General features: G+C 42.2%; 1 protein-coding gene across 1 annotated transcript in view; it reads right to left on the bottom strand.

The window, feature by feature from the left end:
* Nucleotides 1–8,201: 8,201 nt before the first annotated feature.
* The window catches only part of anapc1 (anaphase promoting complex subunit 1), a 235,295-nt gene continuing 219,314 nt past the window's right edge, over nucleotides 8,202–24,182 (bottom strand). Inside the window, exons 47-48 of the mRNA XM_059982885.1 lie at nucleotides 9,550–9,684; nucleotides 8,202–8,518 (exon numbers count right to left, since the gene is read on the bottom strand). Of these exons, the coding sequence (XP_059838868.1) occupies nucleotides 8,403–8,518; nucleotides 9,550–9,684 (251 nt within the window). The 3' untranslated portion in view covers nucleotides 8,202–8,402. The remainder of the gene's footprint in view (nucleotides 8,519–9,549; nucleotides 9,685–24,182) is intronic.

The following is a 24,182-nucleotide window of genomic DNA, read 5'->3' as shown; positions in this document are numbered from 1 at the left end:
CCCTGCTTGTTACTTCCTCAAAGAAATCTAACAGATTTGTCAGGCAAGATTTCCCTTGACAGAAACCATGCTGACTTTGACTTATTTTATCATTAATTTCCAAGTACTCCAAAACCTCATCCTTTATAATAGACTCCAACGTTTTGCCAACCACTGATGTTAAGCTAACCGGCCTATAATTTCCTGTCTTTTATCTTCCTCCCTTCTTAAAGAATGGAGTGAGATTTGCAATCTTCCAGTCCTCCGGGACCATGCCAGAATCAAGTGATTCTTGAAAGATCATGACCAATACATCTGTTATCTCTTCAGGAACCTCCTTCAGGCTGGGATGTCGTCCATCTGACTTATCCACCTTCAGACTTTTGAGTTTGCCGAGCATTTTTTCCTTTATAATAGCAGTGGCATTCACTCCTGCTCCCTGACACTCACAGTCCTCTAGCACACTGTTAGTGTCTTCCACAGTGAAGACTGATGCAAAGTGCCCATTAAGTTCATCTGCCATTTCTTTGTCTCCCAGTACTATCTCACCAGCATCATTTTCCAGTGGTCCAATATCAAACTCTCACCTCCCTTTTACTCATTACATAACTAAAAAAACTTTTGGTATCCTGCTTTACATTATTGGCTAGATTGTCCTCATCTTTCATTATTTCCCTTCTTATAACTTTTTTAGTTGCCTTTTGTTAGATTTTAAAAGCTTCACAATCATCCAACTTCCCACTCAGTTTTGTTACCTTCTATGTCTTTTCCTTGGTTTTTATGCAGTTCTTAACTTCCCTTGTGAACCATGCATGCCCTCCCCTGAAATTTGAGAACTACTTCCTCTGTGGGACATATCTATCCTGCACCTTGTGAATAATGTTCCCTCTAATTTTTAGTAGTCAGTGTACGCAAAAATCTTACGTTGTGCAAATTTTTTTCCCGTGACAGAAGTATGTGCGCACTGAATGCACAGATGGCACAGTTTATGTAGGTTTACAAAATACTTGACATAAAACTGCACAGAATAACAACAAAATAACATACATATTTAAGTCAGAGTTATTTTTTCTCTCTCCTGTCTTTGGCATTTACCCATTCTTTGTAAATTCAATCTGCACTCAACCGTAACATGCATAGCACTCCTGTAACAGGTAATGATGGGCTTTGTTGCCTGAGCTTTTCTACACCATCCAAATGTGATTTACTTGCCAACTGACACTTCAAAAAGTCAAGTTTCCAAATATCAGCCCACTTCTCTCCACTAGCAGATTCTCCAGCATCTTTCGCATCACGACAATACAAACAGATAACTCCAGTTTCCAAATCATACATAATTATTTCTCGTAGCTGCACGTTCATGACCTCATGAGCTTTCAGTGTAGCAGTCTCTGCTATTTTGTTAAGCTATTCAATTTTATCAAATTTGCAGTTCTTTTTCACTTCTTTTGAATTCGACATAGTGAATCAATATTTTTTCAATAAAAACTGAGTAAGCTATCTACAGGATTTGAAACAGATCTTTGTAAACTTTATGATATGAACGCTGTCCGTCAAAGATGGCTGCGGCCGTGATGCAGCTGTACAAACCGGAACAGGAAAGGTGAGGTGACGTAAATTAGTGACGTGCACTGTGGTATTTGAAAAACCAACTAACTAGTTAACAGAAACATTCAGCTAAAAGATTATTTTCAGTAAGTATAATTATTAATTACTACATTATTTTAGGTAACTAACCTTTTGTGCGCACATTAATTTCCTTTGTGCTCTAGTTGAAAAATGTGTGTGCGCGCGCACACACACACACAGCTCAGAAGGAATATAGTTTGTGAACTAATCCCAGAAACTTCAGCCATCTCTGCTCTGCTGTCAAGCCCTCCAATATCTGCCTCCAATCCAACTAGACAAGCTCCTCTCTCGTGCCTCTGTAATTCCCATTATTCCCTTCTGATACAGATACATGCGAGTTATGCTTCTCCCTCTCAAATTGCAGTATGAATTCAATCGTATTATGATCACTGTTCTCCTAAGGGTTCCTTTACGTTAAGCTCCCTACTGTGATTGGGTTATTACACAACACCCAATCTAAGATAGTCTTTCCCCAAGTAGGCTCAAGTACAAGCTGCTCAAAAAAGCCATCTTGTAGGCATTCAACAAATTCCCTCTCTTGCAATCCGACACCAATCTGATTGTCCCAATCCCCTTGCATATTGAAGTCCCCCATTACAATTGTGTCATTACCCTTATTACATGCCCTTTCCAACTCCCTTTGCAATCTCAACCCCACATCTTGGCTACTATTTGGAGGCCTATTATTCTCATATTGTTATTTTTTACTTTACAGTTTCCTAACTCCACCCGCAAAGATTCGGCATTTTCTGACCCTATGTCTCCACTTTCTAAAGGTGTAATTCCCTCTCTTACCTATCGAGCCATACCACCGCCCATGCTTTCCTGCCTGTCCCTTCAATACAAATCTTTGGGACTTTCTTTTCATTTTAAGACACCCAGCTCTGCCTCCAGGAGAATTTATCCCCTATGTTCTAGGTTGTGTATCCCTGGAACTCTCTACCTATAAGATCTGTATGTGCTCTGTGGTTAAGTGTATCTGGACACTAAAAGAGTCAAAGTATTGGAGATTGTTCAAAGCACAGGATCAGCCTTGATCTCCATTGTTGGGTAAAGGGGCACGGTACTGTGGTCACTAAGTTACTGGACAAGCAGCTGGCTTCCGGACCACAAATCCATGAGTCTGACTCCCACCGTGACAGATGGAGAAAAATTTGTAGTTTCAAAAGGCTTACCCTTCATCCTTTATTATACAGAAAGAGCTATGTCTGCTCCTGCTTTTAGCTCTTAAGTTTAGCGGAAATTGCTTCTCATATTTCTATTCTAAAGTACATATTCAGCACAGCATTGTGGGCTGAAGGGCCTGTATGTTTCTATTTCCTGACATCTCTCTAATAACTGCACTACAATGCAAAACGTTCTTCCCTCCCATATTTGCCTCTGTAATTTGTTAGTGTTTGAGTGTATGAAATAACAAAACTATTCATTCATAATCATTATTAATTTGCATATAATTTATAAAAGAGATACTGATATACGATTGGAACAGCATTATGCTTGACTTATGACTCTATCTTTCAAATGTGGTGATCAGACAATGTAAACCTTAACCAAAAGGCACTGAAGGTCCATTCAGCTTCCTGCAGAAGAACTTTAGATAAGGTTGTCATAAATAACTCCACTGAGTTCTGAATAGGGCACAAACACTGCCCCAAAATGATCAAGTACGCCCAGCTCAAGTCACTTTGTAAATGTTTGCAGTAGCTCACTGACAATGAACATTAACAAAGAGAAAGGCACAGCAAGAAATGGACCTTTGGACGATCAAACCCATTCCTTGCAGAACCCATTTATGATCAGTATATTATGTGGCATACTATCTGTTTCAATGAATAATGACTTCCTTACCTAACTTCCTCTAAAATTAAAATCAATATAGTCTGTTTCCTTGTAAAGGTCAAGACAGTCAAATTAAAGGCAGTGTCATGACATGGTTTCTTACCTTCAGTTGCTCTGAATATCCTATCAAAGTCATGGTCATGGATATTGTCACACAAGTACAGGTACATTGAAAAACTTGCTTGCAGCTGTATCAAGGACAGATAGCACCATATAAGAATATTCACAAGAGCAATGTAAATTAAACATAAATTATATACGATTGTTTTACAAGTACACAATTTGAACAAAAATATCTTATTCAGTGCAGTGATGAAAGAGATCATAGTGCTGGCTGAAGTGATCAGGATTTTTCTGGTTGGTTCACGAATTGAATAATTTAAGTCATGTAGCTGTTCTTGAACCTGGTGGTGAGGAACTTCAGGCTTCTGTACTTCCTGCCTGATGGTAGCTGTAAAAAGATGGCATGGCCCAGATAATGGGGATCTTTGATATTGCCTTCTTACAATTTTGATCCATTTGTTCTGACAAGAGAATGCAATATCTGCACCCAATCATCTCCAATGCTCCGTTCTGGTATGGATGTGCTTTGAAGACAATTGTGCCAAGCGGTGAATAAACCCAGGGAAATACAGATCAGTGAGTTTCATGTCCATCATAGCTGTAGTCACATAAAGACATATTAAAGATAAAATTATAGTAAATTTGGACAAAATATCACTGGAAGCCAAAATGGATTGGGCATTGCATTCTGATTTCGACTGAATGACTAACATGGCAGTGGGTATAAAATCAGAAAATGCAGGAAATGTGCAGTAGATTAGGTAGCATCAGTGGATGCTTCATATCGATGACTATACATCAGCTGACCTGAAAGATGGTCAGCCTTCATGAATTGCTGCAGCCCAGGGACTGATAATGGCCCCATGATATTTTTGGGAAGTGTGCCCCATGATTTGACTCAATGACAATGCTGCAACAGTAATGTACTCACGGATTTATAGTGTTTTCTTCAAATTTTATTTTATTTGGAGACAGATTAATTTATAAAGATCAACTGACATGACTGGCCAGAAGTTCGTGACTGCTAATCTGGTAAATGCCAATTATTTGCATCTTGAATATCCATCATTCAGCAATGCACATGTTCCTATTTACCCTCAATCTGATAAGAACATCTATGCCTTTTTGAATTGCAACTATTGCATTCTGCACCATCATGTGAACGTAACATGCTTCTTTTCAATTTCCTCCCCTCTCTGATTGGATGAGCACTAGCACCTACCCCCACCAACCTGCAAACCACACCCGGTGGTTTAAGTCCTGATGCATGGCTTCAACATACTCATCTCTCCGATAGCCACAGCAGATTGTCTGTCGCTCCAGATTCCAGCATCAGTAGCCTCTTGTGCCTCCAGCGATGGTTCTGCACACATGCACAGAGACGACTTGTTTGGCTGCCTTTTGTTTAGCCAGTGTAGTGAAATTAAATGGTGACAGTCAATTTCAACAAGACAAGCTTTCAAAACCGATGTGTTATTGTGCTTGGGACATTTTGATTATACATCACTAATGATCAGAGGAGGGAAGAGAAGAAATGTATTTCCTGAAATAATTTTTGGGGAATTTTCTACATCCAACTAGGAGGAGTCTTGGCTTGACAAATGTAGATTAGTATAGTGGAGGAATAGACCCTATGTCCCATATTGTCTGTCCTGAGCACGGTTCCAAACAATACATCCCCTTCTCTCTGCGCGTGACCCACGCTCCTCCACTCCGCACATTCATCTGTTTATCTGAAAGCCTCAAGGGCCACTATTGTATCTCGTTTAATCACCACCCCCGGCAATGCATTCCTGGCACCTTTCACTCTGTGTGAAAAAACCCACCGTGCACATACCCTTAAGCATTCCCCCCCCCACCCCACCTTAAAGCTAAACCCTCTAGCATTTGACATTTCCATCTTGAGAAAAAGATTCTGGTTCAGAAACTTGGGTCAGGTCTCCCCTTGGCCTCTCATGCTCCCGAGAATGCAATCCAAGTTTGTCCAACCTTTCCTTATAGCTAATGCTCCAATGCTATGGGTCTGTGATAATGCCGTAAGTACATTTTTGACTGCACCTGTGTATACATAGCGCATATAACAATAAACTCAGCAACTTCCTTCTAATCCTCTAATCCAGGCTGCATCCTGATAAATTCCTTTTAAACCTCTCCAAAGATTCCAGCATCCTTCCTGTGATGAGGCAACCAGAAATACTCACAGTATTCCAAGTGCAGCCTAGTCAAAGTTTTATACTCTTAACCAATTAAGCTGAATGGCTGCTCCTCTTGGTAGAGCAGCACTTCTTCACCATGAGTGCCCACTTGGACATGTGCTCAGATCTGAGGACTGGAACTTCAAATCATAACTTTTCAAGCCAGGTATCAAATGCTCTACTTTTAAGCCATAACTGGCACCTAAGATCCAAACAGGCAAATCCGGCATGTGAAATTAGCCCCAGGCCGGTTGACAACAATAGGCAGGGAGTGTCATGCTGCTGCATTCACTTTCTTTGGTGAGATGTGAAACTCAGATGTCTCAGCTGGACTTTGCAGATTGCACAGTACTACTCTGAAGATCACTAGGGGAGATATGAATATATTTTGGCAAGTATTTATCTCACATACTGTATTCAGTGAACCATGCCTTCTCTCTTTCTTCTGTTGCTGGTGGGGAGCTTGCTGCCGATTCTCGAGTCGGAGAGCTCGGAAAACAGTGACTCAGCAGACTTCAATACTGTAGATCAGCGAGTCGTTCATTTTTGTTGGGAGAGAGCCTGTGGCACGTCAAATTGGAAATTAATTTTTCCGTACTGCAGGTCGTGGTCTCTTTTGGGGGGGGTTTGCTATTGCTTGCTTGGTGGGTGCTGGTGTTTTTTTGCTGAAATAAGTGGGGGAGGGTTGATGCTTTGCTGTTTCTTGTCCGAGGGAGGAGGGAGAAGGGGGCTTTGGGGTTCTAATGTTTTAATGTCATTCATTTTTCGGGGTACTCCTGTTTCCATGGATTTCGATGAAGACCAAGAATTTCAGGTAGTATTTTGTAGACATTCTCTGCTACTAAACGAAACTATTGAACAGTTAGTATCACTACTACATTTCTGTGAATGATTGACCTGCTTAGATTGACCACAATGCAACAGTGACTACATTCCCATTGATGCTTCACTGGTTGTAGAACTCTTAGGGGGTGTCCTGAGAAGGCAGAAGGTGGCAAATTAATCAATATTCATCCAAGTGAGTTTCTAACCACAAGTGCTCTTGCTACATTCAAAGGTAACATGGGATATTCAGTAAGCACTTCCAGTGTTTTTCCATTTTCTTGTTCAAGGGGAACTTAGTTATAAAGTAATAAAGCATGGAAACAGGCCGTTTGAACCAACACGTTCATGCCCAGCTAAGCTTGCACTATTTGCCAGTGTTTGGCCCATTGCCACCTAACCCTTTCCTTGTCATGTCTTTTGTTGTTTTGGCATCTGCTTCAGCTACTTTCTGTGGCAGCTTGTTCCATATACTGTATGCAAGTTCTGCATGACAAGTGGCTCTTCAGCTTGTTTTTAAATCTTTCCCCTCTTACCTTAAATCTATACACTCTAGCATTTAGTTTCCTTTCCTTACGAAAAACTGTGCACGCTCCCCATATCTATGCTAAACTCTTCGATTATTTTGAGACAAGAACCTAAAGTCTCACACCACCAGGTTTGGGAATAGTTACCACCCCTCAACCAACAGGCTCTTGAACCAAAGGGGATAACTTCACTTGCCCAATCATTGAAAGTTTCCTACAACCAATGGACTCGCTTTCAAGGACTCTTCATCTCATGTTCTCAATCTTTATTGCTTATTTATTCATTATTATTATTTCTTTTGTTTTGTATTTGCAGATTGTTGTCTTCTGCACTGGCTGAACACCCAAGTTGGACGGTCTTTCATTGATTCTGTTATGGTTATCATTCTATAGATTTTGTAGGAGCCATGCATCTGTTTTCTATCTGTATTGTATTGTGTTGCGTGTTTATTATGTTATTACGGTATTTAGTCACATGGGTGGCGGCGTGGTAAAAGAGAAGAATTTTAATTACGTGTTCATGTTTGAACCAGGAAGTAGGTCGGTAGGTGATATCTTTTTGTTAACTGTTTAATCTTGTTTAACCGTTTACATTTAACTTCACTTAATTTCACTAGTTTTAGTTTCATTAGCTTTATAACTTCAAGATTGTTTCTCTAGGAAGGAACAAATTCATTTCTTCGACTTTGAACATTATTATCATTGGAATCTATGGAAGGCGCACCAACAAGGATTAACACCCGCTCCCGCCGTGCCTAGTCTCTAAGTGGTGTTGATTTGTTCCAGTAGTTGCTACAGATTTATTGAATATGCCCACAAGAGTATGAATCTCAGGGTTATATATGGTGACATATATGTACTTTGGTAATAAATTTGTTTTGAACTTTGAAGAAGTTTTCCAGACCTGTTTGCCTAACCAACTTCTGAATATCATAACCTCCAAATCAGTTCTCTTTTCTTTAGCATCTCCAAGAAACCTGCATGGATACCTGGTTGCAGGAAATCATAAAGTTGTACAGCACTGAAACAGCAAGGTTCATTGCCTCACCATGACTGCCTCATGGGACCAGCTGGGATATTTTTCAATCTGTCCTTTCCAGAGGTTAACCAAGCAAATTTTGCAATAAGGGAAAACAGCACAAGCAAATGCAAAAGTAGACATCTTTATTCACAGACAATCCATGTTTAGTCAACAGATACACACCTATGACTTGATGTTAATGCACCGTAATGTGGCAGAGTCTGATCATGTGCTTTAGTTTGAGAACAATCAACTCCATTACCAGACTGAAGAGATTCCATTAGCAGTCCTACTGGTTTTCGAGCTGTTGATGAGGGTCAGTGGAAATCAAACTAGCATTGCCTGGGGATTACCGAGAATCACTAGAGCTAACCGCAACAGCGCCTGCACAGGTAAACGTAGCTGGCTGAATTTCAGCAGGAGTTCTGAAAAACTTGAAGTACCTAAAAGGTTAAACAAAAATGCAGCGTGAGAGTGAAAAGGCCAACAGTAATTTTAAATCACCGCAAAGTAGTCAGCATAATTTGAAAACAAATGCAATAAGATGTGTGGACTTCCCCCTCATAATGAGATCTTTAATTAAAGCTCCATCCCTTGAGACATAAGATTCTGGAGGATCTTTCGGAAAGAGCGTGGAATTCTTCCAGCACCCAGCTAACATTATTCCCCTAACTGTCATAAAAGAACAAGTTAATGAGTTGCAGACCGCATTGGGAGTTTGTGGTGTCCTGATGCGTAATAGGAATAAATGTGCAGCAAGTTGAAAGTAGCCATGAGTGCTCTATGTAGGATCTCTCAGTATGGGAGCTTCCTAGTCTATTCCACAGCTCCTAAAATCACAGGGCAGAATGGCACAAAAGGTAGCATCTAGCTCCTTGAGTGTTCAAAGGAAAATATAGATGTTCTTGTTTTCCCCATATTCCATCACTTTTGAAGGCAGCTATTTTACCTGTACCTATTATGCAGTCAATCACTTGCTTTGCTGAAAAGATTTCCCCATGTTACTCCTGGTCATTCCACCAATCATCATAAAATATATGCCCTTGAAAATCCTCCAAACAGCCCCTCAAGAGACCATTTCAATGTTTAGGCAGTCCCTCTAAACTCTTCAGGATTTCAAAAGTTTAAAAACCTCTCATGATTCAAAACAGAATTGCAAACCGTTCTTTTTTAAAATTTTCCAGCTTTATTTTTAGTATAATTTCATGATTTCAAAATAGTTCTTCAATGTGTCTTTATGCATTTTTCAATTGGCAAATGGATCTGGAAATCAGAACATCACCAGCAGAGAGTATTTGTCCCAGCATTCCTCTGTCAGATTATTGGAAAACCTACCTAACAAATCCTCACTCACTCCTCAGTGGGAGTTCCCCTTCAGGTATTAACCCAATTTCCTGATGAATGCCCCTACTTAATCTAGTTTTAGACAGTGCATGCAGATCCAGATCAGACTAAGAACAAATTATGTCCTTACCTTCAATCCCCGTAGACGTGATTTGTTGGTGTGTTGGCACTAAATGATAGACCAAGAAACATGCCAGCATGGCAATCTGTGATTCCTCTACAGGCTGATTACTCAGGTAGGAACGTAACAGCACGTCTCCCGATGCTAAAAATGGTAGTTTGGAAAAGAAAAGTACAAAGATACTCAAATCATTTTCATCCGCATGAAGACAGTGACATTCTGTGAGCTGCGACTAGGCCCTGTTTCAGCCCTCCCCTCTTTCTACTGGCCAGCTTCCCCGTCCACTTTCAGGCCTGGTGCAGAGCTTTGACCTGAAACATTGAGGAATCATCACTTCATTGGTGATTTCTCTTCTTCCCCCAGCACCAACCCCCCAACACACATAAAAGCTGCTCTGTGTGCAGAGCTCCTCCAGCAATTTATTATTTGCTCTAGATTCCAGCATTTGCAATCTCGTGTCTTCAGTAACTGATTTTCATGGTACTTATCTTTCGAGTATCACCAGTTTGCTATTTGTTGATGCACTTGGGTTTACTCCTCTAATGAGCTAATACTTTAAACATCAGAACGTTTCTTCCCCACATCTACGTTGAACAGTTAATTTGCCTTTTTGCTCCTGATCTCTCATTGTGCCACTTTCTAGAAGATAGAACTGCACAGCACAAAAAAAAAGGCCCCTCAGCCCACAATGCCAATTAAAACCAGACCTCATCAGCCTGGTTGTGATCTATCTCCTTCATATTTATATGTCTGCCTAAAAGCCTCTTAAATGTCACTGCCATATCTGCTCCACCACCACCAGCTGACAGAGCATTCCCAGCACCCACCAATCTCTCCATACAAAATATGATCCACACATCTCCTTTGAACATGCGTCCTCTTACATTAAATGCATGTCCTCTAGTATTTGACGTTTCTGCCCCGGTAAAAAAAAAGGATTATGACTTGTCTTGTATTTGCCTCCCGAAATTTTATAGACTTCTACCAGGTCTCATTGATCAACATAGAGCAATGTCAGTAATTCTTGGGGCACCTTCCAGAATAGGGGTTTCCAATCTTTTTATGCCATGGACCAAAACCATTAAATAAGGGGTCTGTGGACCTCAGGTTGGGAACCCCTGGCCTAGACTAATTCCTTTTAAAATTAATCGAGTTGCTCGACTACCTCAGAGCCCATTAAGGTGCAGAACTTTATCATTAGCTGCAGGTCATGCTTATCTCCTGGTAATTGACTCCAACAGGATCCAGATGTGCATGAGCATATCTAAAGGTTGGTACTCTCCCAAGCAGTGACCATAAGCAAAGAAAATATTTTAAGCTGCAAGCAGTGAATATAAAATGTGGAATTGTAGACACTTGTAGGCATTTGGTAGCAGTGGTGGGTTTGCCTACCTGAACAACATTATTTAACCAATAGTATTCTTGAAAAATAAAATGGACAATCATTCCTGGAAACAGCTCACCAAGAGGTGTTGGTATTGGTTTATTATTGTTACATATACCAGGACACAGTGACATGATTTGGTTTTACGTGCCCTTCAGCCAAATCAACACATTGAGGAAAAAAGAAAAAACATATGCAGAATATAATGTTACAGTTTCAGAGCGAGTGCAGTGTAGGTGGACAAATATAACAGCAAGCGGTAAAATGTGGCAGATCAGGAGATCAGAAGAGCAAGAGTTCATTGTTTACGAGTCTGATAATAGTGGGATCCCAGTCCCGCTGAAGGGTCTCGGCCTGAAACTTGACTGTACTTTTTTCCATAGATGCTGCCTGGCCTGCTGAGCTCCTCTTATCATTTTGTGTGTGTTACAGTGGGATAGAACTGCCTTTGAGTTTGGCAATTGTGTTCTGAGTTTGTCTAAGACAAAATTCATGATGCCTGGTCATTTCTCAACCCCTTTTCAAAAGCTATTTAAAGACTTTTCTTGATCATCACGCTTTCCCTGTTCTAATTCTATCAGAAATATACTTTCAAAACTACGTTATAATTGATGTTGTGGGGTAATCATTAGCAAGGGTCCTCCCCAACTAACAACACAAGGAGCACACTAGAATCCATGCATTTTACTTAATGGCTAAATCTTTTATGTGGCACTGTTATCAAACGCCTTCAACATCTTCCTGTTCGGCTCTATCCACTGTGCCCACTATATCCTCAAAAAACTGCAGGAAGTTTGTTAAGCAGGATCTGCCCTCATGAATCCATGCTTGTTCGAACTGCTTCTAACCACCCGTCCTGCTATTTCTTCCTAAATGATAGCTTTAAGCATTTTTCTGGCTACAGACATCAAACTAACTGGAATATAGTTATCTGCCTTTTACCTACATCTTTTTTTAAACAGTGGCATAACATTTGCTGTTTTTCAATCTGAAAGGATCTTCCAGTCTACCATAACTTCCACCATTTCTTTTAGGTAAACAGTACACAACTCACTGTCCCAATGACAAGACCTTGGTGGTGGCGGCGTATACATTAATCGCATAGCCTGAGGGAAGAAGCATTTATCCAGTCTGGCAGTCCTTATCCTGATGCCCCTGTACCTCCTTCCCGATGACAGTGGGTCAAAGAGATGGTGGGATGGCTAGAGTTCCTCAAGAATAATTCAGGTTCTTCATCTACAACGCTCCCGATTAATGTCACATGTCGCAGGGTGGGAAACCTGATCATCCTCTCAGAGGTTTTTGCTATCCTCTGTAGGGTCTTGCGGACCAATGCCTTGCAGATCCTGTACCATGCAACGAGGCAGCCAACAGCACACTCTCGATGGTGCTCCTGTAGGGAGTTGTGAGAATGGAGGCAGGGAGCCTTGCATGCCTCAAACTCCTCATAAAGGATAGATGCTGCTGTGCCTTTTGACTAATGAGGTAGTGTTGTGGATCCAGGTTAGATTGTCCGATATGTGCACACCAAGACACTTTGTGCTCTTCACCCTCTTCATGGCAGAGCCATTGAGGTGCAATGGAGAGTGATTGACTTGCGCCTACCTAAAGACTACAATAATCTCTTTTGCCTTGTCCATATTGGGACTCAGATTGTTGTTCTCACACCATTTGACAAGACTCCCTACATTCTTTCTGTATGCTGACTCATCGATGTTGCTGATGAGGCCAACCAGCAACAAGCTTAATAACGTGGTTCGAGATGGATCTGGCAGTGCAGTCCTGAGTCAGCAGCGTGAATAGCAACAGGCTGAGCACGCAGCCCTGTGGGGCACCAGTGCGCAGTGTGATGCATCTTGAGATGTTGCTATCAACTCGGACTGACTTTCTGTCAAGAAGTCCAAGGTCGGTTACAGAAAGAGGTGCTGTGTCCCAATGAGGACAGTTTATCCACTTGCTGGAAGGTGGGATTTTATATGATTCATTACCAGCCACTCGGTGGTAATTGTTTCTGCCAGTTCCCGTTGCTCTCTTGGGCACCAGAATGATGGTGGCAGCCGTGAAGCCTGCAGAGACAGTGGATTGTCTTGAAGAGATATTAAAGATGTCTGTTAAGATCTCTATTAGCCAGGATGCACTGCCCCTCAGCACCTGACCAGATACGTTGTCCGGCCTGCAGTTTTGCGTGGGTTTACCCTGGCTAGCCCCCTCCTCACCTCGGCTGTGGCCAGACAGGGTGACTGTTCCTCAGGGGTACAGGGAGCTTTCCTCGATGCCACATCACTCATTGTGTCAAATCATGCATAGAAGCATTTAATCTATCAGGAAGGGAGGCACCGCTGTTGTTGAAGGTGCAGAAGTCGTGGGTTCCACGCCATCGGGCCTGTGGGCGGGTTCCATTCACCTCAGTGCAGAAAGTGCTCCGCAGCTGTGACGGACTCACTTTCGGGGACCCTGCAGTTTACGGTCCTTGTGTTTTGTTTACTTTTTTTCATCAAGGTGCCAAGGCGCTGAGGACCCACTCTCGAAGACTCTGCGGTTAATGTTATTTCTTTACTTTTTATTGTTTGTTCTCTTTATCATACATTGGGGGTTTGATGGTCTTGTGTGGGGTTTTTCCTTCGCTGTGTTTCTTTGTTTTGCGGCTGCCTGCAAGATGAACCTCATGGTTGCATACTGCATACATACTTTGATAATAAAGGTACATTGAACTTTGAATTAATTTGCTACGTCCCTTCAGTGCAGTGTTTAATCTCGGTAACATCCTCAGTGCATTTTGCTATGTAGCCAGTCTCCAATCCCTCAGAGTTCACCTTTATGGAGAATGTGGAGGGTCAGAACCGGTCTCATAAAGTTCAAAGTAAATTTATTATCGAAGTATATACATGTCACAATATACAATGAGATTCATTTTCTTGTGGACATACTCAAGAAATAGAATAATGACCATAATAAAATCAATGAACTAACCAACTTGGGCGTTTAACCACTGTGCAAAACGTGAAAATAAAAATTAAATAAATACTATTAATAATAAACAAATAAGCAATAAATATTGAGAAAATCAGATGGAAAGTCCTTGAAAGTGAGTCCATAGGTTGTGGAAACATTTCAATGATGGGGCAAGTGAAGTTATTCCCTTTGGTTCAACAGCCTGATGAGTGAGGGGTAATAAGTGCTCCATAGGGGATTCCACAGTGAGGGGAATAGACAGGAGCTTCTGTCAGCCAGATAGAGATACCTGCATGGTCTGTTCCCTCCCATGTGCCAGGGTATGGGATGTCTCGGATCGAGTGCAGAGTATTCTGAAGGGAGAGGCCGAACAGCCATAAGTCTTGGTACACATTGGTACCAATGACACAGGTAGAAGAAGGGAGGAGGTCCTGAAGAGAGAATTCAGGGGGTTGGGTAAGAAGCTGAAAAGCAGGAACTCCAGGGTAGTAATTTCAGGATTGCTGCCTGTGCCACGTGCTAATGGGCGCAAGAATAGCATGATCAGGCATATTAATGTGTGGCTGAGAAACTGGTGCAAGGGGCAGGGCTTTGGGTTCCTGAATCACTGGGGCCTCTCCTGGGGGAAGTATGACCTGTACAAAAAGGACAGGTTACACCTGAACCCAAAGGGGTCCAATATCCTAGCAGGCAGGTTTAATAGAGCTGTTAGGGAGGGTTTAAACTAATTTGGCAGGGGGATGGGAACCGGAGTGATAGGGCTGAGGAAGGGGAAAACAGAAATAAATCAAAGGAGTGTGCAACAGAGATGACAGAAAGGACAGGCAGGAGATGAAGAATAACCACAGCCAGTGGGATGAGTTACAGGGTATAGAGGCATAGTGCAGTTAAAACAGAAAGCAGCAAATACTGGACCAAAAATTTCATATTTGAATGCACACAACATTAGAAATAAAATGGACGATCTTGAAATTCTGCTACAGATTGGCAAGTATGACATTGTGGCCACCTCTGAAACATGGCTGAAGGGTGGCATCCACTGGGAGCTGAACGTCCAAGGACAGGTTAGTAGGCAGAGGGGGTGGTGTGGCCCTATGTATAAGAAATAATATTAAATCATTAGAAAGGGATGACATAGGATCAAAAAGTATAGAGTCTCCAAGGATTGAATTAAGAAATGACAAGGGTAAAAAGTCCCTAATGGCAGTTGTATACAGGCCTCCAAACAGCAGCCGGGATGTGGATTACAAATTACAGCAGGAGATATAAAAGGCATGTCAGACGGGCAATGTCATGATAATCATTGGGGATTTTAACATGAAAGTGGATTGGGAAAACCAGGCCAATAATGGACTTCGAGAGAGAGAATTTGTAGCATGTCTAAGGGATGGCTTTTTAGAACAGCTTGTTGTTAAGCCCACTAGGGGATTGGCTATGCCAGATTGGGTGTTGTGCAACGATCCGGAGGTAATAAGAAAGCTTAAGGTTAAGGAACGCTTAGGGAACAGTGATCACAGTATGATCGCGTTCACTTTGAAATTCGAGAGGGAGAAGCTGATTTCCAATGTGCAAGTATTTCAGTGGAATAAGGGAAATTACAACGGCATGAGAGGGAAACTGGCCAAGGTTGATGGAAAGAGACACCAGCAGGAAGGACAGCAGAGCAGCAATGGCTGGAGTTTCTGCAAAAATGAGGGAAGTGCCAAACAGATCTATTCCAAATAAAAAGGAATTTTCGAATGGAAGAAGGACACGTGAAGTCAGAGCCAAAGAAAAAGCAAAAGAGGCAGTTAAAGCTAGTGGGAAAATAGAGGATTAGGAAACTTCTAAAAACTTGCAGAAGGAAACTAAGAAGGTCATTAGGAAGGAAAAAGATGAATTATGAAAGGAAGCTGGTGACTAATAGATACTAAAAGCTTTTTGAAGTATATCAAGGGTAAAAGAGAGTTGAGGGTAGATAGAGGACCAATAGAAAATGATGCTGGAGATATTGTAATTAGAGGTGCAGAGATGACAGAGGAACTGAATGTGTATTTTGCATCAGTCTTCACAGTGGAAGACATCTGCAACATACCGGACATTCAAGAGTGTAAAGGAGGTGAAGTATGTGCAGTGAAAATTACGACTGAGGAGGTGCTCAGGAAGCTTAATGGTCTGAGGGTGGATAAATCTCCTGGACCTGATGTAACACACCTTCTGGTTTTGAAAGAAGTAGCTGGAGAGATTGCAGAGGCATTAACAATGATCTTTCAAAAATCAATAGATTCTGGCATTGTACCGGATGACTGGGAAATTGCAAATGTTACTCTGCTATTTAAGAGGGTGGGAGGCAGCAGAAAGAGAACTATAGACCTGTTAGCGTGACATCAGTGGTTGGAATGTTGTTGGAATCGATTATTTGGGATGAGATTGCAGAATACCTGGAGGCACATGACAAGATAGGCCAAAGCCAGCATTGTTTCCTGAATGGAAAATTCTGTGTGACAAACCTACTGCAATTTTTTGAGGAAAATATAAGCAGGGTAGGCAAAGGAGATGCAGTAGATCTGGTGTACTTGGATTTTCAGAAGGCCTTTGACAAGGTACCACACATGAAGGTGCTTAGCAAGATAAAAGCCCATGGAATTACAAGGGAGTTACTGGCATGGGTGGAGCATTGGCTGATCAGAAGAAAACAGAGAGTGGAAATAAAGGGATCTATTCTGGCTGGCTGCCGGTTACCAGTGGAGTTCTACAGGGGTCGGTGCTGGGAGCGCTTTTTTTTATGATGTACGTCAATAATTTGGACTATGGTACTGTATTAATGGATTTGTGGCTAAATTTGCCAATGATACAAAGATAGGTGAAGGAGAGGATAGTGTTGAGGAAGCAGAAAGACTTAGATAGTTTAGAGGAATGGGCAAAGAAATGGCAAATAAAATACAATGTTGGAAAGTGTATGGTTATGCACTTTGGTGTAAGAAATAAACAGGGAGACTATTATTTAGATGAAGAGAGAATTCAAAATGCAGAGATGCAAAGGGACTTGGGAGTCCTTGTGCAGGATACCTGAAGGTTAACCTCCAGGTTGAGTCGGTGGGGAAGAAGGCGAATGCAACGTTGGCATTCATTTCTAGAGGTATAGAATATAAGAGCAGGGATGTGATGTTGAGGCTCTGTAAGGCCCTCGTGAGACCACACTTGGAGTATTGTGTGCAGTTTTGGGCTCCTTATTTTAGAAAGGATATACTGACATTGGGGAGGGTTCAGAGAAGATTCATGAGAATGATTCCAGGAATGAAAGGGTTACCCTATGAGGAATGTCTGGCAGCTCTTGGGCTGTACTCCCTGGAGTTTAGGAGAATGAGGGGTGATCTCATCGAAACATTCTGAATACTAAAAGGCCTGAACAGATTAGATATGGCAAAGTTATTTTCCATGATAGGGGAGTCTAGGACAAGAAGGCACGACTTCAGGATTGAAGCTCGCCAATTTAGAACAGAGATGCGGAGAAATTACTTTAGTCAGAGGGTGGTAAATCTGTGGAATTTGTTGCCACGAGTGGCTGAAGAGGCCAAATCATTGGGTGCATTTAAGGCAGAGATAGATAGGTTCTTGGTGAGCCAGGGCATCAAAGGGTATGGGGTGAAAAGAATGGGAGTGGGGATGACCGGATCAGCCCATGATTGAATAGTGGAGCAGACTCAATGGGCTGAATGACCCACGTCTGCTCCTATATCTTATGGTTCCTGAACCTGGTGGTGTGGGTCCTGAGGCTCCGGTACCTTCTGCCTGATGGCAGCAGTAAGAAGAGAGTATGGCCTGGGTGGTGGGGGATCCTGATGACGGAAGCTGCTTTCCTGCACCAACGCTCCACAGAAATGCTTTACCTGTGATGGACTGGGCTGTATCCACTGTAGAAGCCAAACACATAAGCCAAAAATATGAAACTAAAACCAATTGGTGGTGAGCTAGGGCATGACCTATTTCCTGTCACAGTTAGCAGGATGACTGGCGACAGGAAGTGCTGCTGAGGTTGCATTGCTACTGTCAAGTTGAGGGGAGAGGTTCTACTACTTGATGATGTCATTGTCTCTGCCTTCAGAAAGCCTGCTCCAATTCATTATAGAAACTAATGAGAAACTCATGAATAATTCAATCCTCGTTAGGGGAAAATATTCAAAACTGATTAAAAATGGCGCAGTTTGTGGTGAAAATGATTAAAATGGTCGAAGTTACCAAATTAAATGATTAGAAATCAAAAGCTTCAGAACACTAATAATTGCACTCAAGGTTGTGTAAAAATATAATTTGAACTCTGAAGTCCGGAAGGTTCCGAGCTGTAATAGCTTTGCACTAACCACTATGCAGCCATGGTGCCATTCTCATAAGGAGTCAAGTTCATATGAAACTTGACTCCTTATGAGAAGTCACTGCTCATCTTATCCGGCCTATCAAGTCATACAGTGATGAATGACAAAGTCTGCAGTTAGTAACAATATATAAAAGTGTGCCTGGACTCTCACAGCACCAACAGGTAGTGATAAAAGCAGGAAGCTTCATTGCAACATGACAGATACAAAATGTATGAACTTGGCTAACTTATCCTCTTGTTTCTATTGAGTCAAACAACAGACAAGGCATAGAAACATAGAAAATAGGTGCAGGAGTAGGCCATTCGGCCCTTCGAGCCTGCACTGTCATTCAGGATGATCAATGGTGATCATCCAACTCACAACCCTATACCTGCTTTCTCTCCATACCCCCGATCCCTTTAGCCACAAGGGCCATATCTAGCTTCCTCTTAAATATAGCCAATGAACCGGCCTCATCTGTTTCCTGTGACAGAGAATTCCACAGATTCACCACTCTCTGTGTGAAGAAGTTTTTCCTCATCTCGGTCCTAAAAGGCTTCCCCTTTATCCTTAAACTGTGACCCCTCGTTCTGGACTTCCCCAACATCGGAAACAATCTTCCTGCATCTAGCCTGTCCAATTCCTTTAGAATTTTACACGTTTCAATAAGATCCCCCCTCAACTTTCTAAATTCCAGCGAGTATAAGCCTAGTCGATCCAGTCTTTCTTCAAATGAAAGTCCTGCCATCCCAGGAATCAATCTGGTGAACCTTCTCTGTACCCTCTCTAAGGCAAGAATGTCTTTCCTCAGATTAGGGGACCAAAACTACACACAATATTCTAGGTGTGGTCTCACCAAGGCCTTGTACGACTGCAGTAGAACCTCCCTGCTCCTGTACTCAAATCCTTTTGCTATGAATACCAACATACCATTTGCCTTTTTCACTGCCTGCTGCACCTGCATGCCCACCTTCAATGACTGGTGTACAATGAAACCCTCGTTGCATCTCCCCTTTTCCTAATCGGCCACCGTTCAGATAATAATCTGTTTTCCTGTTCTTGCAACCAAAGTGGATAACCTCACATTTATCCACATTAAACTGCATCTGCCATGAATTTGCTCACTCACCTAACCTATCCAAGTCACCCTGCATCCTCCTCACAGCTAACACCGCCGCCCAGCTTCGTGTAATCCGCAAACTTGGAGATGCTGCATTTAATTCCCTCGTCTAAATCATTAATATATATAGAAAGGTATGGACCTACTGCTGGCAAGTGGGATCAGTCAGTATTGATGTGGTAGGCTGAAGGATTCAGTTCTGTGCTTTACAACTCAACAACTCAAATATGATCTAACCCCGTTCTCAACATCACATTCCAGCTCTCTTCCCAAACCTCTCCACTCCCAAGTGGTTTAAATGTCTGTTGATATTTGCCTTGAAAAGAAAATGCAATCACTCCACCTTCACGGGTCCTTGGATCAGAGAATCCCAAAGAATCAGGGATCCCCAGGATGGAGCAATTCCCCCTCATCTCCATCCAACCCTTTACTCTGAAATTATGCACCCATCAGGGGAAACATTCTCTCAGCACAATTCTCCTCAGAATCTTATCCACTTCAATAAGTCCACCTTTTGTTCTACTCTGCTCCAGTAAGTACACACCCAACCTGCTAAACCTTTCTTCACACTTCAGCCTGCTCTTCCGAAGGGTTTTTTCTTGTGACCTTTCCCTGCCTATCGCTAATACCGATGCACTCTTTGTTAAGGTGAGACCAAAACTATATCCAGATCTCGTGGTAGTGGGGGGTGTTGGTTTGCAGTATGACTTGATTTCATTATTCATCTGCATTAAATATTATATTTATAACAATTATCGGCCATTTTATGGTTTTTAATACAATAAGCACCAATGACAACTGTTCAGATGCTTTCTCTCTTCTACTCACCACCTGCTCAATGGACATTGGGTCATCCACAATCCACACCCAGCAACTACAGAGTTAAATTCTTGGATGTTGGGGAATTAATTCCCTGAGCCCTATTCTGTCTTTAACCAAAGCCTAAGTATACTCATTTGCCTTTGAGGACGAAGACAGGAAGTAAAGAGACTTTGTTCTTCAGACCTGTGATGACTCTTTGATAAAGCGAGTGGGCGTACCTTAAATAAATCTAAAAGTGCTGAATCTCAGTTGTCGAGGCCCATGTGACAGGGTGAATAGATTCACAATACGTGAAAGGATGCAATATGATTGCCATATGAAGACATGGCTACAGGGGTGACCCAAGGATGGGAACCAAAATCTGAGTATATTCAACAGTGGTGACGGAAAAGCAAATGGGAGCAATGCTAGTAAAGGGTGGAATCAATGTAATGGAGAGGTTATTAGTTCAGACAATGAAGATGTGACACCCCACTTGGTGGAGCTATGAAGTAGCTGGGGTGGAAGTTGATGCTCTCAGTTGTCTATAGTTCTCCAGTCACAGTAACACAGAGTGAGGCATGAAACTAGAAAGTATGTAGCAAGGGGACGACAGTAGTCTGGATGCATTTAGTAATATATTGACTATTCAATCCAAGTTAGCAAAAATATTTTGGTCAGGAGTACATAGAGACCATTTTTGGACTAGTATTTTGAGCAGATAAAGAAGTAACACGATTACCTACACTGGGTGTTATATAAAAGAAAAGGTAAGTTAATAATCTTGCTGCTTTAAGGAAGATTGATCACAACATGACAGAATCCTCACTGAGACTGAAGGAGTTCAGTTTATCTCTCGAGTCCCGAGTCTAGACAAAGGAAACTATGAAGATATGAGGAGTAAGACGTCTATAACAAGTTGAGGAGCTGGATAGGCAATGACTAATACTTAAAGGAACGACAGTGGTAATATGTTCACGCCTGAAGTAAAATTATAAAAGAAAAAGTGACCCAACTATTGAATGAAAAGCCATGGAATCTGACAATGGTTCTATCAACAAAGGATGTAACTCATCCTGCTGCTTCTGGGATGGGTCTCTCAGACTGTTTCAGTGGCTTCATACCAATCAACCAGCCTCTTGTCACCTCGCAATTTTTTCTTTGAACATATTTATCCAACTCCTCCTTGAAGGCCACAATGGAATCTGTCTCCACTGCTGTTCATTCAAGATTCTCACATTCTGTTGCAATAGAAAAGTTTTTCCTCATTTCATAGTAATTATTTTCTGCTTTCGTAAATACCCGTGACCGCTAGCATCCACCAATAGGAAGAGCTTCCCACTATCTACCCTGTCCATTCCCATTCAATCAGATCTTCCTTCAGCTGTCCCTCTTCGGAAGAAGAAGTCCCCATCTCTCCAACTAATCCCAGGAACACTCTTGTAAGTCTAGTCTAGACCCTCTCCAATGCCTCCGTATATTAACTATACTGTGGTAACCAGCAAGAGATACAATGCTTTAACAGAGCCCAAATCAGTGTTGCTCTGCCAATCATTTTGAATTTGTCTCTCCTCATTACTTGCCTTTGAGCCCTTTGGCTGAAGCCATCCATAATCTATCAACACCCCGCCACAGGAATGTACGGAAACAGGAGCAGGAATAAGCTATTTGGCCCTCTGAGCCTGTTCCATCAGTCAACAGCTTCATGGATGATCACCTGCATCGATACCATATTCCCATCCTCTCCCTATCTACATCTAGAAATTTATTTATCCACTTCTCCAATATATTCAACAACATGACCTCTACAGCCCTCAATGGCAGCAAATTTGAACAGGCTCACCACCCTTTCATGAAGAAATTCCTTCTTCTAAATCTTTCACCCTAAAACTTATTACTGGAACCCAAGGCAAGAAATATATCCTTGCAACACTTAGTCAGTTTAATTCCATCAGAATGATCTGAATATCCATGAGATCCCTTCTCTTTCTTCTAAGCATCAGTAAGTACAAATCTAGCTGAAAATGTTTCCTCATACTGAAATTCCACTACCTCAGGAATCTGTCTGGCTAACCTTTGCTACAATCCCTCCATGGTAAGTATGTCTTTTCTTAGGTAAGGAGACCAAAACTACAGAATTGGCTGAGGACTGTAAATCCTGCATGTCAAGCAGCAGTGAGTAAACCTCCTCAGCATTCTTTCTAAAGTGATAAAAGCCATTCCAAAGCGATTAAAACCATCCTTAAGTGTGGTGTCCAGAATTGAACTCATTCCTCCAGCTAAGCCCCAAACAGCAGGTTTTGGAAAACAAAAGGGTCCCTCATGACCCAGTTGGCTTGTTGGTACGGCTGCACTTGGACTACCACGTACAATTTTGGCCACCATGTTATAAAAAAGACCTGGGTCCAACTGAAAAGAGAGCAGAGAAGATTTACAAGGATGTTGCCAGAACTAAACAGACTGAGTTACAGGGAGAGGCTGGCCAAGCTGGGTCTTTTGTCTTGGAATTTAGTAAAATAACGGGTGGCCTCACAGAAATGTTTAAAATTATGAGAGGCATAGATGCAATGGATGGTAACAGTCTTTTCTCTAGGGTAAGGGGAGTCCAAAACTAGGGCACATATGTTTAAAGGGAGTAGTGAAAGATTTAAAAGGGACCTGAGGGCAACTTTTTCACACGTTGTGTGGTGAGTATATGGAGACAGTTACCAGAGTCTGAAGCAAGTACAATAGTATAATTTAAGAAGCACTTGGATGTGTAATGGAGGATTTGGCCTGAATGTAGGGAGTAGCTGTTGGGCTCTGTGGTTGGCAGGTTAGATTGAAGGGCCCGTATCAATCCTGGATTGTTCTATGGGCATAACTTCAGTGCTTTTGGGTTCGACACATTGTGTGCGGATAAGATCGGCACGATGATGGCATACATGGTAGCAGTGGCCACTCAGGGTCCAACCAAAAGTGCAATTATTCATCCTTTACTCCGTTTTTACGATCGCAAGGCACCGCTGATTATTACGAACATCAAGTACTGTAGGTCTAACTCATGAGTGAGGTTGCTCGATGGTGGAGAAGCTGGACCCGGGACGGTTTGCAGTCTAACAAACAGAGCGCGTGATTGTCTCGGTCATTCTTCTTGTGATCACAAGACCTTGTTGGGAGTTTGGTTATGTGAACTACTGCAAGTTCAGTTCACTAGCTCACTGGCGGAGATGCGTAGTCTTGATTGCAGCATGGACCAGACTTGCAGGCTGAGGGGTCACCCAGGGGAGGAGATGCTGGAAGCGGTGTGGGAGAGAGAGCAGAGGCCTTGGAGATTGTACTGAGGGAAGCTGCAATCCAAAATCAGTGAAAGTTATGCCACTCCTTCATAAACTGCAATTTCAGGCCTGGCTGCAGTAATGTGTTCTCTTCTGGACAGCACACTGTGGGACGGATTTTATCACATTACAGAGACAGCAGAGGAGACTGACTGTATACTCTCAGGCATGCAGGATTTACCATCCTTAGCCAGTTCTGTAGCTTTGATCTCCTTACTTAGTGCCTAAGTAATGGCATGCCTTCATAGTGGAAGGAATTGATAACGGATTCCATTGAAATAGAGAGTGTAAGCACAGACCTTGTTCAGAGTGAGTCACCATAAAGAAAAACACAAAGGAACATATATTGTGTTCCATACTATCAGAATTCTAATACCACATTAACTCATTTGGTCTCACCCTATCAGAGAACACTTTGGCCATACATGGCCTCCTCTACTGCGATGATGAGACCAAACTCAGGTTGGAGGAGCAACACCTCATATACCGTCTGGGTAGTCTCCAGCCCCTTGGTATGAACATCGAATTCTCCAACTTCCGGTAATTCCCTCCCTCTCCCTTCCCCCATCCCACTTTCACTCTGCCTCCTCTTCCAGCTGCCTATCTCCTCTCTCATGATTCTGCCTTCTTCTACTACCCATACCCTTACATTCCTTCTTCACCTTTCTTGCCTATCCCCTCCCTGCTTCCCCTCCCCCACCCCTTGATCTTTCCTCTGATTGGTTTTTCACCTG

This window comes from Hypanus sabinus, chromosome 10, assembly GCF_030144855.1.
Source record: "Hypanus sabinus isolate sHypSab1 chromosome 10, sHypSab1.hap1, whole genome shotgun sequence".
NCBI lineage: Eukaryota > Metazoa > Chordata > Chondrichthyes > Myliobatiformes > Dasyatidae > Hypanus > Hypanus sabinus.
Note: the sequence above shows the minus strand (reverse complement) of the source record. Positions and strands in the feature narration are given on the sequence as shown.